Source organism: Coenobita brevimanus, chromosome 67, assembly GCF_032717465.1.
Source record: "Coenobita brevimanus isolate Jiangsu-jjx chromosome 67, ASM3271746v2, whole genome shotgun sequence".
Classification (NCBI taxonomy): Eukaryota; Metazoa; Arthropoda; class Malacostraca; order Decapoda; family Coenobitidae; genus Coenobita; species Coenobita brevimanus.
Genome location: NC_137020.1, coordinates 32,063,168 through 32,078,678, shown reverse-complemented (window position 1 = coordinate 32,078,678; position 15,511 = coordinate 32,063,168). Strand labels below are relative to the sequence as shown.

At 43.4% G+C, this 15,511-nt stretch overlaps 1 protein-coding gene across 1 annotated transcript; it reads right to left on the bottom strand.

Annotated features, from left to right (window-relative positions):
• Window positions 1–3,673: 3,673 nt before the first annotated feature.
• LOC145405611 (monocarboxylate transporter 13-like) lies at window positions 3,674–13,590 on the bottom strand. Its single transcript, XM_080276937.1, has 4 exons — window positions 13,425–13,590; window positions 9,619–9,792; window positions 8,949–9,206; window positions 3,674–4,688 (listed from the first exon to the last, which is right to left on the bottom strand). The coding sequence occupies exons 1-4, from the start codon at window positions 13,588–13,590 to the stop codon at window positions 3,688–3,690; spliced, it is 1,599 nt and encodes a 532-aa protein (XP_080133063.1). The 3' UTR covers window positions 3,674–3,687.
• Between the last annotated feature and the right edge of the window lie 1,921 nt (window positions 13,591–15,511).

The window sequence follows — 15,511 nt, the reverse complement described above, 5'->3', positions numbered from 1 at the left end:
TCTTCCTCCAAATTATATATCATGGCAGACTAAATTCATTTTACCACAACACTGTGATGCAACACCTTTGATTTATTTATTTATTTTTTTCCAAAATATTATATGAACTTGCAAACCGGAGTCATTTCCCCCAAACATTATATTGTATATTGTATTTTGTATTTTTCATGTTTGCTTTTTCACTTCAGCTGTTTGATTTTTTTTATTTATTTTTGCAGCTACCAGATTTTATTCAGCTTAACAGAGCACCTGAGTACTGTAGTAGTGGGGATAATGAAGGCTGTATCTAACCCCTCCAGTCTGAAAAGTTTACCAGGCTGAATACAGTATAATCATCTGGAGGCAGCAAGAATAAAAAATGTCTCTGGATTAAAGGAGATACGAGCTGAATATGGGAAATCCATAAATCGCCTTTTTGTTATGTTTTGATTGTCAGGTTGACAGTATATTACAGAAAATTTGCCTGTGAAAGTTCTGTTGCTACCTTTAAAGCTGAATTGCCTCTACAGTATTAAACTATTGCCACCATTGCGGCAGAGCCTTGTCATTGAAATGTTTGACAAGGTTTTGGCCTGAAGACATCTTATTTATTTGATTGCTACTGATACCAGGTGATTTTATTTAACTTGCAAGGCCTATGTTAGTGGAGAAGTTAATGAAGATCTTACCTAAACTAAATAAAATATCTTGAGATACCAAGAATAAAATCATAAGTCTTTTCCAGAATGAAAGGTTTTGTTACATTTCTGATTTCTGCAGTGTATGAGCATTAGTACAGTACATTGAATCCCTTGAATCTGGTGATATATTTTTTGGTTTGTGCTCGATGCTGTACCTTCAGACAAATATATTCAGCTTAGGAGAGACTTTTTGAACTGGTGGGGTTAGATACAGCCGTCATGAGCCCCCTCCACTACAAGAGATCTTTCCTAAGTTGAAAAACATCATCTGGTGGTGGCAGGCATAAAATAGAAAAATACATCATTGGACTAAAAGGGGTTAATGTATGCACAGCACTAATGTTCTCAAGTTTTATACAGGGTGGCCTGTGTAAACAGTAGATTTCTGTTGTGCTAGAAACTCACTTAGAGGTATAGTATGTGTTGTGGGGTTGGCTAAGCCTGCTGATATGGGCATGGGTGTTGCAATGGGAGTAGGAAATGAATAAAAGACACAAGTTGGGCAGTACTGTCAAAGAAGAGGGGGAATGGCCATGTGCAATATGCCCAAGGATGTGGGAAGTAATTCCATCTTGTGCAGTGTTTGTGATAAGTGGGTGCATAAGAGATGTAGTGGTATTAGAGGTAGACTACGATATAATGCTGATTTCACATGTGCAGTGTGTCGGGAGATCATGTGGAGATTGCCAGGCGTGAAAGGATTGAACTTGCTGGTGAGTCTCTTGAGTGTGTGGAAGAGTTTTGTTGTTTGGGAGACATGTGCTGGAGGTGGGGCTGGAGCTAGCTCTGTGGCTAGAGTGAGGAGTGGCTGGAAGAAGTTCAGGGAGCTGCTGCCTCTCCTGACATTGAGAAGGCTCTCCATCCGTGCTAAATGACCCTTGCACACGGCATGTGTTAGGAGTGTAATGCTGTATGGTAATGAGACCTGGACAGTAAAGGAAGAGGATATTTGCAGGCTCAAACGTGCAGAAATGGCAATGATTAGGTTGATGTGCAATGCGTCCCTGATTGCGAGGCCTGAGGGGGTTAGGTTTATGATGGAAGAGTTGAGAAGTAGGATGGAACTGAAGTGTATTGGTGTTGTGATGAGAGGAGGTAGATTGAGGTGGTTTGAGCCTGTGGAGAGGATGGGTGCAGAAAGTGAGAAGTGTTAATGTTGAGGGTAGGGTAGTGAGAGGTAGACCGAAAAAGGCCTGGAACAAGGTCATTGAGTGTGACCTCTGGGATAAGGGACTAAATAGGGAGGCTGTCAGTGGTCGAGCAGCATGGAGAGCTGCCATTAGGTAACCAGGGTTAACGCATGCAAGCATGTTGGAGCCTTCAAAAACGAAAGGAAGTTAGACATTGAGAATGACACTGAGCCATCCTTTCCCACCCCCCCTCACCTGACAGAATGGAAGAGGAGTGTTACATATGGACCACCCTGTGTACAGCATTAACTTGTTTACTATCTGTGGATGCGTTAAATGAGTTGCTCAGGCTACTGCAAGAATTCTGTTTGGCTTAAGGAAACTAATTTTCAGAAGGTTCATAACTGTGTTGATTATCCTTTGGAAAGCTGAAATTTCCAACACCTAATAAAACAGACTCAGTTTAGCGTGATAAAAATGCCCAGGTGCATCCATGACAGAGAGGGAGTTAATAGGAGTGAAGCCTTAACTTCTGTACTTTTTTGTATGGCTTTATGTTGATAATACTTATTACATTCCTTCATCTGTGAAGCGTACATAAGTATCATTTCCTAATATTTAACATGGAATCATCTCATGTAATTTAAGAACAGTGTCTATTTTAAATGGATAGCTATATCTTCTATACGGCAGTAAACGATGAAATTCAACCTGCATTACTAGGGTTGACCATTTATGCAAATTAAAAATACAAATGCTGAACTACAATGCAAAATATATATCTATACATACTGTTTTTTTATTTGTCCTTTAAAAATACTGTAACTAAGTGTTCAAGGATGTATAGATATGTAAAGGCAGAGCAAAATCCATTTCTCCACTTGTACATCATGCTTTTTTCTGCTAGCTAATATCCCTTCACTGAGAAAGGTTTGGGATGTTCCTTTCTCAACAGATAGGAAATTTTGTCTAATATTTCACTTCTGCTTCTCACTTTCCTCTGGTGGCTAATATTTCTAAGCTGTGAGAGACTTAGTATATTTCTCTGCCCTTATGTGAAAAAGTTTGACTAATATTTCACCTTTTCCACTTCTGACTTTCCTCTGCTAGCCAGTATTCCTAAGCTAAGGTATGCTTCTTTGCCCAGTGACAATGCTCCTGGAAATGATGCATGAGGGAGGAAAGTCATGGACATGCTAGATGCAGTGGAATGTTAGGGGAACTTATATGCAGTACATTATTCAGGTCCACTTTTATCAAATACTGTACCTGTATATGGGTAACAATATTTCTTGTTCTTGTACCAGAGATATATGACTGGCATAACAAACAGAATTAACGAGTCAAGTACAGTGGACTGTATTGATTTGGTGATCATTCTAGTGTTGATGAAGCCACCTTTTAATCATCTAATGTCAACTCTACTTTGTTATGCATGATGATGAATTATATGTTGTTAGTCTTACTTTATTTTGCATGTTGACAAAGTATATGTGGTTTGGTACACTGGTAGGTAACTTTTTCCACATGATAACTTACTGCCTGAGTTCAATACTGTATTGTTTCTATTTTCTGTTTATTACAAAAATGAATGACAGTTTTAGGACAGGAATTTTTAAAACAATGTTCTGTATATCTTGAATTGCAAATATCATAAGCAAACACATCCAGTCTGTCAGTTGCATCTGTAAAAAAACTGATTTCTACCCTGTAGTTGCATTGTCTAGTATATATTTTTTTCCCCAAATTGACCTGTGGCTGGTGATGACTGTCTTTGTGGTGATGTTGTAATGATGACAGTACACACAGTTAAAATGACACTAGGTTGAGATGATGCTTTATGGTAGCCAGTACAAAGGGGCAAAGCACTGCTTCATTCACGAAGTTGGTCTATGTGGTGCAAGACAGTTTGCAGAGAGGCTGAGCATGGCAGCAGTGGCAGGGGCAGCGGTGCACAGGATAAGGACAGGACTGTAGGAATGAGTGAGGTCTACCAACAAACCTGCAGTGGGTGGCCCTGCCAATGCCCCCAACCCTGCCACGACCAGCTGCCACCCCAGCAGGTGCCCCACCCCAGCCCCAGAACTGAGCTTTGAGGGCAAGAGGGCATGCAGCACACTCTGCAGTCCGCATGCCACACCCACACCCACCAGGGCAGCCACAAACTGCAGTGTTGAGGTGGCCAGTGCAGCACCTGCCACAACTGTTGCCAGCACCAACTGCACACCACTGAACAGCAGCAGAGGAGGCCCTCTCGCTGCTACCGCTCCTGCCACCACCCGCCCCACTACATCACCAGCTCCGCTGCCCGCCAGTCCAGCCGAGAAGGCAGCACCCAGCCCAACCCACTGCACCCAGTCCAGCAGAACAGCAAAGATGGTTGTAGTGGCCATGAAGCTGAGGAAGCAGGAGGCCTGCAGCAGCCAGAACCCTGGCCATCTGGCTACCACCCTTGCTGACTTAGGCCCTGACTCTGGCTGGCCGGCATTCTCTGCCTGTGCCAGGGACCCCACACTTCCTGAAACCATCAGAGAGGACATGGTCTGTGGGACAGCATCACTGTCTGTGTCCCCACCACCATCCCACACCTCCACACCTTCTTCGCTCTCAGGCTGAACACAGCGACAGTGGTGGGGTGGAGCAAGAGAAGTGAAGATTGTGGCACCCAGCACACAGAAGTTGAGTGAGAATCCTGCTGAGAACAGCATGGCACCCCTCCAGCCGTAGTGGCCTACCAGAGCAGCAATGGCTGGCCCCAGCACAGCCACGCCCACCCCAGACCCGGCCATGGCCACACCCGTCACCCAGCACTGCCGACGCTCCCAGAACCTGCCCAGACCAACCACCCACCCAGAGAAGTTCAGGCTTGTGCCCATACCTGTAGAGATACATGGGTTAGTATATACCACACCATACCACACTTGCCACAGCACACCTGCCTCGCCACACCACACCACACCACACAGCACATCACCACACCTGCCACACCACACTGCACAGCACATCACCACACCACTCCACACAACACCTACCAAACTACACACCATCACACCATACCATGCAGCACAATACAACATACCTGCCACACTTCTCACACCACACGACACCTACCACATCAAACTTGCCACACAATACCACACCACACCAGTCCTCCATCACATCTACCAGTGTGTGAGTGGGCATTAAGTTAGAATGCTGATGAAACATAATACAATAATGATGTCTCAGTTAATATATAGCCAGAACAACTTACCGTCATACCTCGACTCTTACCTATTAACACTTCCTAACACAGTATCTGATAAGTGTTCATGATCGACTGGCCTCAATATTGACAAGTTTACTCCCATTGATTGCTGATGTATTTTTCTGTGTATTCTCCTCGTTTCATTATAAGGATGGGGCAAAGGTTCTGCTGATATTCAAACTTATTTCTTGTTTCACTTTTTTTTTTTTTCAGCTAGTATTCCTAATGTGAGAGACTTAGTATGTTTCTTTGTCCATTGATGATTCTCTTTTATGTGATGTGCCAGAGAAGAAAGTGACGGATACACCCAAATTATGAAACATGCTGTGGAACTGTAAGTTAACTTTTGTCGCTCACTACATATTTTTTTTATATTGCTGAGAATGTGATTACAGTTAAACATTTAACAACTAGACAAGTGTGAACATTACACACACACACACACACACACACACACACACACACACAACAAAATAACATGTTAAAAGTAAACTACTATGAACAATTGTTTCCTGACTTATACTGTTATTTAAGTATTTTCCCATCAGACTCAATTGTGATGTTGTCAGGTAGGAGACAGGGAGATAAGATAAAGCCTAAACCTTACACTGATGACAAAATTCATCAATGCGGACTTCTGGACTTGTCTTTTACATCACTAGAATGGATGTGATTTCTCTCTCTCTCTCTCTCTCTCTCTCTCTCTCTCTCTCTCTCTCTCTCTCCTGAACTATGCTAGGATGCCCGTTCTCGATATTCAAATCTGACCTTCAGATACCAGCAAATTGATAGTACCTAACAAATCTTAAGTCACCACGTAAGTACTTGGTTTATGTTTATAGTGCTAGATTGTATAAACTAATACTATAGCTCGGGTTAGGGTGTGCGTAAGTGTGAGCGTTTTTATTTCTTTGGTCTGTTTTATCGCATTCTTTAGAGCCGATTAGATAAACTGAGAATCAGAATATGCACGAGAAATAAACCTGATGACAAAATACATCTTATAAATCCATTTACATTTCACAGCACATACTATAGCTGATATTTGCTAAAGGGCGTGTGGCTACATCACAGCTCTATCATATGCAGAGGCTTTCTCATCGGGAGCACAGCGTAGTTTGTATGTCCTCCGCCAGGGGCTCAGTGCGGCGCTAATAATGATTATGCACCACACCTGACGCCCGTGCCTTTTGAAAGCCGATGAAACCGGAGAATATAGTGCCATGGTCCACTGCGTAGCTAAAATAGTGCTATGATCCATTGTGCAGCTTATAGAAGCAACAACGAAACAGAGACAGCAAGTTAAGACAGTGTATTACTATGGAGGAGGCGAGTGAGGTGTTTCAATACGGCGGCCAAAATCCCGCTCGCTGCGAAGATAGTTTCTGTATATTATAGAGCTCAATGGGCTACACCCACGATTTTATAACCACTGATTGTGTAAAACTGTATTTAATGAAGGAGGTGTGTGGCAAGATGAGTACTCTGACTCAAAGGAACATAAGTAAGTATTATTTGTTTCTCTATATATATTTAACGCCAAACTATATATTTAAATTCAGTTCTTAATGCTAAATTGTTAAATGCCAAGCGATGCATCAATAATAAAGAGAAAAAAAAGTGTCTTCCATGAATAGGCTCGTTGTGCGTATTGTTTACGGGCAGCTCAATGGCGAAAGTTTGGCTACGTGTGCCCCATCAAGGATTTAAATTGCTGCCGTGGGATTCCAGAGCTGCTGAGTCGCGATGAGAGGTTGGTTTACATGAAACAAACACACAGAGCACACAGCAATATAGATAAACATTAGTTTCATGCCACAGGCACCCAACCATTGCTGTTAGGTAAAGCCGAAGCATTCTCGTAGTCACGTGTACAAGCTTTTAGATATTAGATAGATGTATTGTAAACAAAGCAGTGATATAGAGGTGCGCTTTCATATAGTGACATCGTTATAACCAGGAGGCTCCACTGTTAGGCTGTACAAAAGTCCCTCGGCTGCTTCCCTGTCCTATCCCCTAAAAGAAGGATTGTGGATAGCATGCAGTCCACTGCTTCACGTTCAGATGACGACTCAGGTTGCAGTTAATAAGTTACTACTACTACTACTGCTGCACACAGGAGATGATTGCGAAGTGTATCAGTAGCTTATGAAGAGGTGTTACGAAGTCTGAATCAGACATCTCGCAATCACGTGACATGTGTAAACTAGGCATTTCTGTCATGACCTGTTGACCTCTGGCTCTGGTGACATATTCAGGCCTTTTGGTTTATCAGTGCTGGAGTGATGGTGATAAGGTGATACGCATACTTAGAATATAGAGTTGTGATAAATGGTGCAGCTTGCTCCACGTAATGTTATGGTACATGATATTGGTCTGCTTGTATACTGTGACCCGACAAAGCTCACTATACTCTTTTTACTCTAACTTGACTTAAAAATGCCATATCTCCAAACTGAGTGCTGAGTTGTAACAAGAGACTAATACTAGAATATGATGGTAATAACCAAGAAATAGAATGGGAGCTATAGTAGTAATATTTACCATTAGGCTACGTGGAAGAAGCTGCAGTAGAACGAGAAACTGGGCCAGGGTAAGGTGAAAGAAATGTAACCGTTCTCATTTCTGTTGATGGCCAGGTGTTGTCAGACTGGAGATTTGATATAGCTAGTAGTAAAGGAGACGTATTCATGCCTCATAGCTATGGCTTATACCGTATTTGCAGAATTTAATGCAACAACTACTTAAAACTATAGTCGGCAGTGCATCAAGATTTACTCGCAAAAATTGTCATCATCATCATGACTTTTTCCTCTCTCTCTCTCTCTCTCTCTCTCTCTCTCTCACACACACACACACACACACACACACACACACACACACACACACACACACACACACACGCACACACAATAAATACTTAATAAGACTGAATGAAGCCATCTTTCAACCTTGTGTAGCTATATGATGGAATAGGCTAGTTATGTCATGCGGGTTTTGTATGGTAAAAAAAAAATAAATAAATAAAAGTGAAACGATTTTTAATGTTTAAACAAGTTTCTCCAAATATATGTGAGGGAAGGCCTAACTGTGCACATACCGAGGTGTGTGTGTGTGTGTGTGTGTGTGTGTGTGTGTGTGTGTGTGTGTGTGTGTGTGTATTGCAACGTTCACGGAAGAGATGGATCAGAAGAACACAATCAAGTGCAGGCAAGGGGTGAAGAGAGGACCTAGAGGAGAGAGTAGTAGAATGTGCCAAGGAGTCAGCTTGTTTTTTACCAGTAATCCCAGTATGGCACGGGACTCAGCAGAAGCGAACTGACTTTCTCCGAACAAAAAGACAGAACAGCCACTCCTAAGTTTGGGTGATCAGAGGATGAGAAGAAAGCGAGGTGTGTAAGGAGATGTGCGCAACGAGAGAACCCGAGAAAACAAAGGCGAAGGAAGAGACTGGGAAAAGATTTCAAAGCAAAAGGAACAGATACAGTTGTGCAGTGGGAATACTTGGAACGGATGAAAGAGTAGGCCTGCTTTGGAAGGAGGAGTCAGGGAACACAACAGCAAGCCCACACCTTGGCAAAATTTGGAGCCGTCAGTATAGATATGCGTGACAGAAGAGTGACAGGACATGTGTTTGAGAAAAAAAAGGGGCGAAGAGTATATCCCACTGGCTCCCAGAGCTCCTGGGAGAGGGATTGTGCTGGCAGGGTACTAAGTGTACCGCCCTCCGCCTATCGGCTTATAGTCGCAATGCTCATAGGTCCCTACTTTATTAACTCTTGAAAATTTCGAGCTCTGTCCTATATTGAGGACACTGGACTCCAATGGGACATAAGAGAGAGAGAGAGAGAAAGAGAGAGAGAGAGAGAGAGAGAGAGAGAGAGAACTAACCATTAATGACGCCGTAGGTGATGAAGATAACGTTAAGGCTGGGTGAGAAGGCAGAAGCGAGGTACCCAAGGCAAGCCAGTACCCCTCCCAACATGACGGTAGGACGGGGACCCCAACGTGAGATGGTCCAGCCTCCCAGTGGACCGCAGAACATGTGTACCGCCGAGTTTGTAGAGTACACCCAACCCACTTTGGCCCTGGGCTCGTCAAACGCCTCCACCAGCTCCACGAAGTACACGCTGAACGAGTAGTACATTGCTGCGGGAGTACACATGTTACTAGGGAGAGGTGGTGTGCGGGGCAGAGGCGTGGTCAGGCTGCCACGTTGATTATGCCTGGCCACAGCATAAGGTTCGATCACTTTTTTTAATTTTTTCAATCCAACCTACGCCTTTGCTAGGGACATAAAAGTGGTGGAGTACTAAGAAATACTAATAAAACAAGAACGGTATATAAAAGTACTATATGAAGGTGCATCAGGACCTTTCATTCATCTAGCCTACTCCTGCATAAAAAACATAATATGAGATCTACGAATTACACATCACATTTGACTCGAACGAAGATCTTTCGTGAGAGAATGACGGACATGCTTCCCAGAGATGTTCCGTCCTTCAAATATTACATCAGTTGAAGGCTTCCAGTACGTCTGCCTCGTAGAATGACCCACCTGATGATATGAAGAACTGGATAAATGCAGCCACAAACACCACCCACGCCCACCCTCCGTCTATGTCAGGGCTGCGGCCGGCGTGACGACAGGAGCAGATGGGGAAGGGCGAGGAGGAAGAGGAGAGGAATTTGTCCGGGTCCTCTATCAATCGCTCATTCTCGTCTAGTACGTCTGGCGGAAATTTAGCTTTATTTAGTATTTATTGATTGTATCGTGGTGTGTAGTGTGACATCTGTCTGTTATCTGTTTCTGTCTCTGTCTACCCGCCTATGTGTCTATTTGAATCTCTCTATCCATCCATCTTTCAGTCCTGCATGTTTATCTATGTCTGTTAGCCTTTGTAGACCTATCCCAGCTCAGTGTAAAGTGCTACCTGTGATTTTACTCTCCTTAAGTAGACCATCTCCTACAGTAGACAACTTTTAATACGAACTAACTTGATTTTAACCAGTAGCCTATGTCTAGGATTTTGTCTCGTGCAATATGAATATGGCGATTATCTGGCTTTCAACATTTTCTCTTGAATTACCGTTGTTTTATTGTTCCAAACTGTTTTTATTCTTTTTATTTAAATGACGTCTAAACTGCATTATTTTTTTACATGAACAGGTAAAGGGAAGAAGTGGACGGAAGATGAGTCGCCCCATCGGTAAGTACTGGCATTTAATTTTGTTAGGAAAATTACTGTCTGTGAAAGGAGTTTTAAAATATTCTGACATTATTATACTGATATTATGTATCGTTCACTTACCCTCTTGCGACAGGGGCGAATGAGGTTCAGGTGTATTTGTGTGATCTGTGAGTATGGGTGTCTGCGGAGGTTGTGTATCTGTGCAGGTGTGGGTGAGTGTAGTATCGTATGTGTGTGTGGGACTGGGTGTATGTGAGGTCTTTGCTAGTTTTGCCATTCCGTTGATTAGTGCGGGTGTATTTGTGAGTGCATTTCCGATAGCACTGGTATGTTCCGGAGACTTAGATAGGCCACTTGAGTGTTCGGCGGTATTTGTGTCACCGATTTCATGTTTAGATGTATTCATGATAGTGTTAGCATGTCCAGGAGAATCACAATTATTACTATTATTATTTGCATGTGCAGGAGTGTTTGTAGCCCCATTAGGTGTTTGTACAGACGCATTTAAATCATCTGTGTGTCCGTTAGTGAGCGTTATGTCCGTTGGGTGAGAGGGCGATCCACTAACGTCCTCAGGGTTGGCACCATCATTCAAATTTTCCCCCATCAGCTGCTTGGCGTCCAGTAACGTATTTTGCGGTGCCATTAATAACGTTCTGAAAGGGAGGTGAAACATTATTATTAGTGGTATGTCCGTTGGGTGAGAGGGAGTTCTAATAATATTCTCAGGGTTGCCGCTATCATTCAGATTTCCTGCCGTCAACTGCTTGGGGTCTAGTAACGTGTTTTGCGGTGTCATTATTCTGTCTATCTGTAGCCAGACGCCTATCCCTTAAGAACTGACCAGAAACAAATCGCCTCCATGTCGCCTTGTCCCTTGCCATATCGCTACATGGAGGAAGCTTGTTTGTGACCATACGGGATTAAGGCGTCTGGCTTTAGATAGATAGAATGCCGTTATTGACGTTCAAAATATAAAATGTTTTATTGATACTCATATATTCTTGCAGGCATCCCTGACGAGGAAGTCTGGCTAGAAAAACTCTCTCTCTCTCTCTCTCTCTCTCTCTCTCTCTCTCTCTCTCTCTCTCTCTCTCTCTCTCTCTCTCTCTCTCTCTCTCTCTCTCTCTCTCTCTCTCTCTCTCTCTCTCTCTCTCTCTCTCTCTCTCACACACACACACACTTGGCACACATCTAGGTCTTCTGACTACCTTTGTAACGAATGAGGAAGGACAAATTCTCACTCTTAGCAGAATAAAATCGTCCGGAGGCTTCGTTACATCTTCTTAGCGATGTATTTTGTGCATTTCACCGTATCAGTATCTTGTATGGTAGTATTTATCTATCTGTCTATCTCTCTATCTATCTGTCTATCTATCTATCTACATATTATATATAAGAAAGCGTTAAGGAATAATATGCAAAATGAATCGGTAAGGAAGAGTTGTTGCGAAATTTTCAGTGCCACTTAGAATCAGAAGTGCAAAGAAATTAACGATGAGAGAGAGAGAGAGAGAGAGAGAGAGAGAGAGAATATTACAGTATAAAGCATAAATCAGAATTAAATGTAGTAAAAATGAACAGAATAAATCGGTATGGAAGAGGTGATAACGACATTCCTGTGCAACAGACATAGGCTTATAGGATCCCAAATGAAGAGAAATAAACGAACGATAAAGAATAAACGAGTAGTAACGAAATATAAATAAAATGCAGACAAGGAAGAGAATGGGAAGTATGTAGGCCTTGGGAGCAGTATTCTAACCTTGGTGGTGGGGTGGAGTAGACTATAGTGGGGTTGAGTGGGGTGAAGTGGACTATAGTGGGGTTGCGTGGGGTGAAGTGGACTATAGTGGGGTTGCGTGGGGTGAAGTGGACTATAGTGGGGTGCAGTGGACTATAGTGGGGTGAAGTGGACTATAATGGGGTTGCGTGGGATGGAGTGGACTATAATGGGGTTGAGTGGAGTGAAGTGGACTATAGTGGGGTTGCGTGGGGTGAAGTGGACTATAGTGGGGTGGCGTGGGGTGGGGTAAGCTAGGGTGGGAGAGGATGGAGTGGGGTAAGGTAGGTGAAGGTGGAGTGGGAGAGAGGTAAAGTAGGGTAGGGTAGGGTGGTGAGATAACTTAGGCTGGTGTGGAGGGGTAGGTTAGGATGGTGTGGTATTGGCGGGAAGTCAGATGAGGTAGGGAGAGTTGTATAGGTTAGGGTAGGACTGGGTAAGGTTAGATGGGTTGGGGTAGGGTAGAGTACACAGACGAAAGGTACGGTGTGGTAGAGTAGGGTAGGGCAGCGTAGGGTGATGTGGGGCAGAATACGATGAGGTAGGGCACCTGGCAAAGGGGCACTGTTTTTCTAGAGGACAATATCCTGTGTCGTGTTTATGTGGTTGTCATCCGGTGATATGGTGGACGTGTGTTGCTTGGGAAGAGGTGTGATGGTGTGTGCTTGTGGAGTGTTTGTGGTGAGGTGACGTAGTTGTAGTAGTAGTAGTGATGGTGGTAATGTAGTAGTAGTGGTAGTAGTAATGGTGATGGTGGTAGTAGTAGTAGTAGTAATTGTCGTTGTAGCCCCAGGTTCATCTGTAACGTGAACCCAGTAAATTACAGACTAAGTTACCTTTCTCCTGCAGTCCACCATCATCCTTTTAAGGGATAGGGAACTGGATGAGGGACGTTTGTATAACTGGGCAGTGAATCCCCTCGGTTATATGGGTGCCACCACGGGAAGGCGTCCATCCCATGTAGTGAGATTATGTGGTGGCTGTGTTGGTTCTGTTTGTGTGGTGTGGTGTTAACTGTGCCGTGATGATGGTGTTGTGGTGTTGGTTGAGGTTCAGTTTTATGTTTATGGTGAGGGATGTTGTAGTGAGTTTAACTGGTGGCTGTGTTCTGGTTGTGAGTTAGTTGTGGTGTTCGTTGTGGTGCAGTATGATTGTGATGCACTGATGTTGGATGTAGTTGCGTTGTGGTATGTTGTGTGAGGTTAATGACTGTATTGGTTTTGGTTGTGAGGTGTGGTGTGCTGGTGTGGTAGTGGTGTGGTGCTGGTTGTGGTGGGAGTGGTAATGATGTTGTCACAGCTGGTGGTGCATTTGACGTGTTTGTGTTGCTTTTTAAGAGTGACATTGGTGGTTGTTTACTTGATTATGTAGCTGTTGTTTTGGCTATACGTAAGATGTGGTGAGGCTGGGATGAGGATGAGTTGGTTATGGTGATATATTGTTGTGGTGGTGTGGCGTTGGTTGTGGTAGCGTGGTGTTGATTGTGGTGATCTGGTGTGCTTGTGTTCCTGGTAATTGGTGTGGAAGAAGTGTAATGGAAACGATGCAGAGCCATAGTGCTGTGTCAATCTGCCACTGAGCTACGTGAAACAAGCTGCAGCAGGACAAAAATCTAGGCCAGGTTAACGTGAAAGGCCTATAGTATTCTCATTCGTATGTTTCTAGTATCGTGAAAAGAGGAAAAAGCGTTTAATGTGCCAAATAAATCGCCAAGGATGAGGTACTACGTCTCCATTGACAAAAGGCTGACAGTCTGCAAAAAACACCTGCCTGAATGCGCATCTCCAGTCTTGACTGGCACGAATGTACGGTGTGCCTGAAGTGGGCGAAACATCCATTCTCTCTCTCTCTCTCTCTCTCTCTCTCTCTCTCTCTCAAGGCCAGACGATTTTTTTTTTGCTTGGAAGTGTTTTAACCGAAGGTCGTTTTGTAAATGGCGTAGCAGATTGCGTGACACCTTTCCCTAAGTGATTTATTCATCTCATTGCAGTTCAGTATTTCGTGACACCTCTTCCTAAGCGATTTATTCTGCATATCGGTCATGAATATCTTCCTTTATGTTATTGATGCAAACTTTCGACATTGAAGTCATATAAGTAACATACGAGTGAATGTTAAGGTGTAATATGCAAAATAAATCTCTTATGAAGAGTTGTTACGAAGCCTCCCAATACCAGTTAGCGTGCCTTTATTCATGTTAATTTCACACGATTTTATTCATCTTCAGAAAACCTTCCTGTAGTCAAGGGGTCGATAAAGAGTGTAACAAGAGGCATGAAAGTCGTCTAACCGTGTAGGGCAGTGGTTCTTAATCTTTCTGGAGTCACGGACCCCTTCGAGAATCTGGTGAAAGCTATGAACCCCTTCCCTACAAAAATGCACATAAGCACATAAACAAAGCATTTTGCATGCAATGAATATACTTTATTTTACTGAAAATTACTTCACGCAGTGTATGACATACACAGAGTATAAAACAGTCTTTACAATGAATTATGTTTCTCACTCTTTTTCACGCAAAAACTAATGACCACTCGAGAAAATGAAGTATATCCAACTTGTGCAAATTAAACAAAATAAAACTTTAATTCTGCCAAAAGTTCGTTTCAGTGAGAGGGTTGTTGTTTGGCTGGAATAAGAAGATGAAATTGTGGAAGGTCCTTGACAAGGCAACACGCATGTCATCGTTGACATCCAGTTGATTCTGACTTTTCGTTTTGATAGAAACAAACGCTGAAAACCCTGACTCACAAAGGTATGTAGCAGGAAAAGGAAGCAGAGCACCCATAGCTCGCTTTGCAAGACGAGGGTAGGCTTGTGTCAAAGAACACTACAATTCTTCAAGACAATTCAAGTTAATTTTGGGGGGGAATGGGCAGCTAATTAAGCCAAACGGCATCGGGCAATATCGCTAAATTGTTCTCAATTATTCTGACCTTCACGGACTCCAAGGGGTCCATGGAGCCCAGGTTAAGAATCCCTGGTGTAGGGCTCTTGGTGGTCAGGTGGTTATGGCTCCCTGAGATGATTGGAGTCTTTCCCCCCCCCCTCTCTCTCTCTCTCTCTTTCTTTCTCTCTCTTTCTCTCTCTCCATCCCTGTAATGCCACCAGGGGAAGAAAGCTGGTCGTGTACCCTTACATCTGCTGGACTGGGAAGCCTAGCCTCGGTACCCTACTCTCTCTCTCTCTCTCTCTCTCTCTCTCTCTCTCTCTCTCTCTCTCTCTCTCTCTCTCTCTCTCTCTCTCTCTCTCTCAAGCATTGCAGAATATAGCTTAAGTCCGAAAATGCAAACATCATTATCATCATCAACCCTTGCATGAAATAAAAAGAGGTAGGATAGCTGTCATCAGTGTGTGTGTGTGTGTGTGTGTGTGTGTGTGTGTGTGTGTGTGTGTGTGTGTGTGTGTGTGTGTGTGTGTATGTAAGGCGTAGACAGGCAGGAAGGGGCTAATGAAGGAAGTGAGGCATTGAAAGC

Bases quoted from the DNA above. Each gene is read 5' to 3' on its own strand.
- LOC145405611 (XM_080276937.1), bottom strand. From the start codon at position 13,590: ATGGCTCTGCATCGTTTCCATTACACTTCTTCCACACCAATTACCAGG. The intron at 9,793-13,424 runs GTATAGCCAAAA...AATTTCCGCCAG, and splicing joins CCAGCCTCACCACATCTTAC to ACGTACTAGACGAGAATGAG. The intron at 4,689-8,948 runs GTTAGTTCTCTC...GTATCTCTACAG, and splicing joins CACCTACGGCGTCATTAATG to GTATGGGCACAAGCCTGAAC.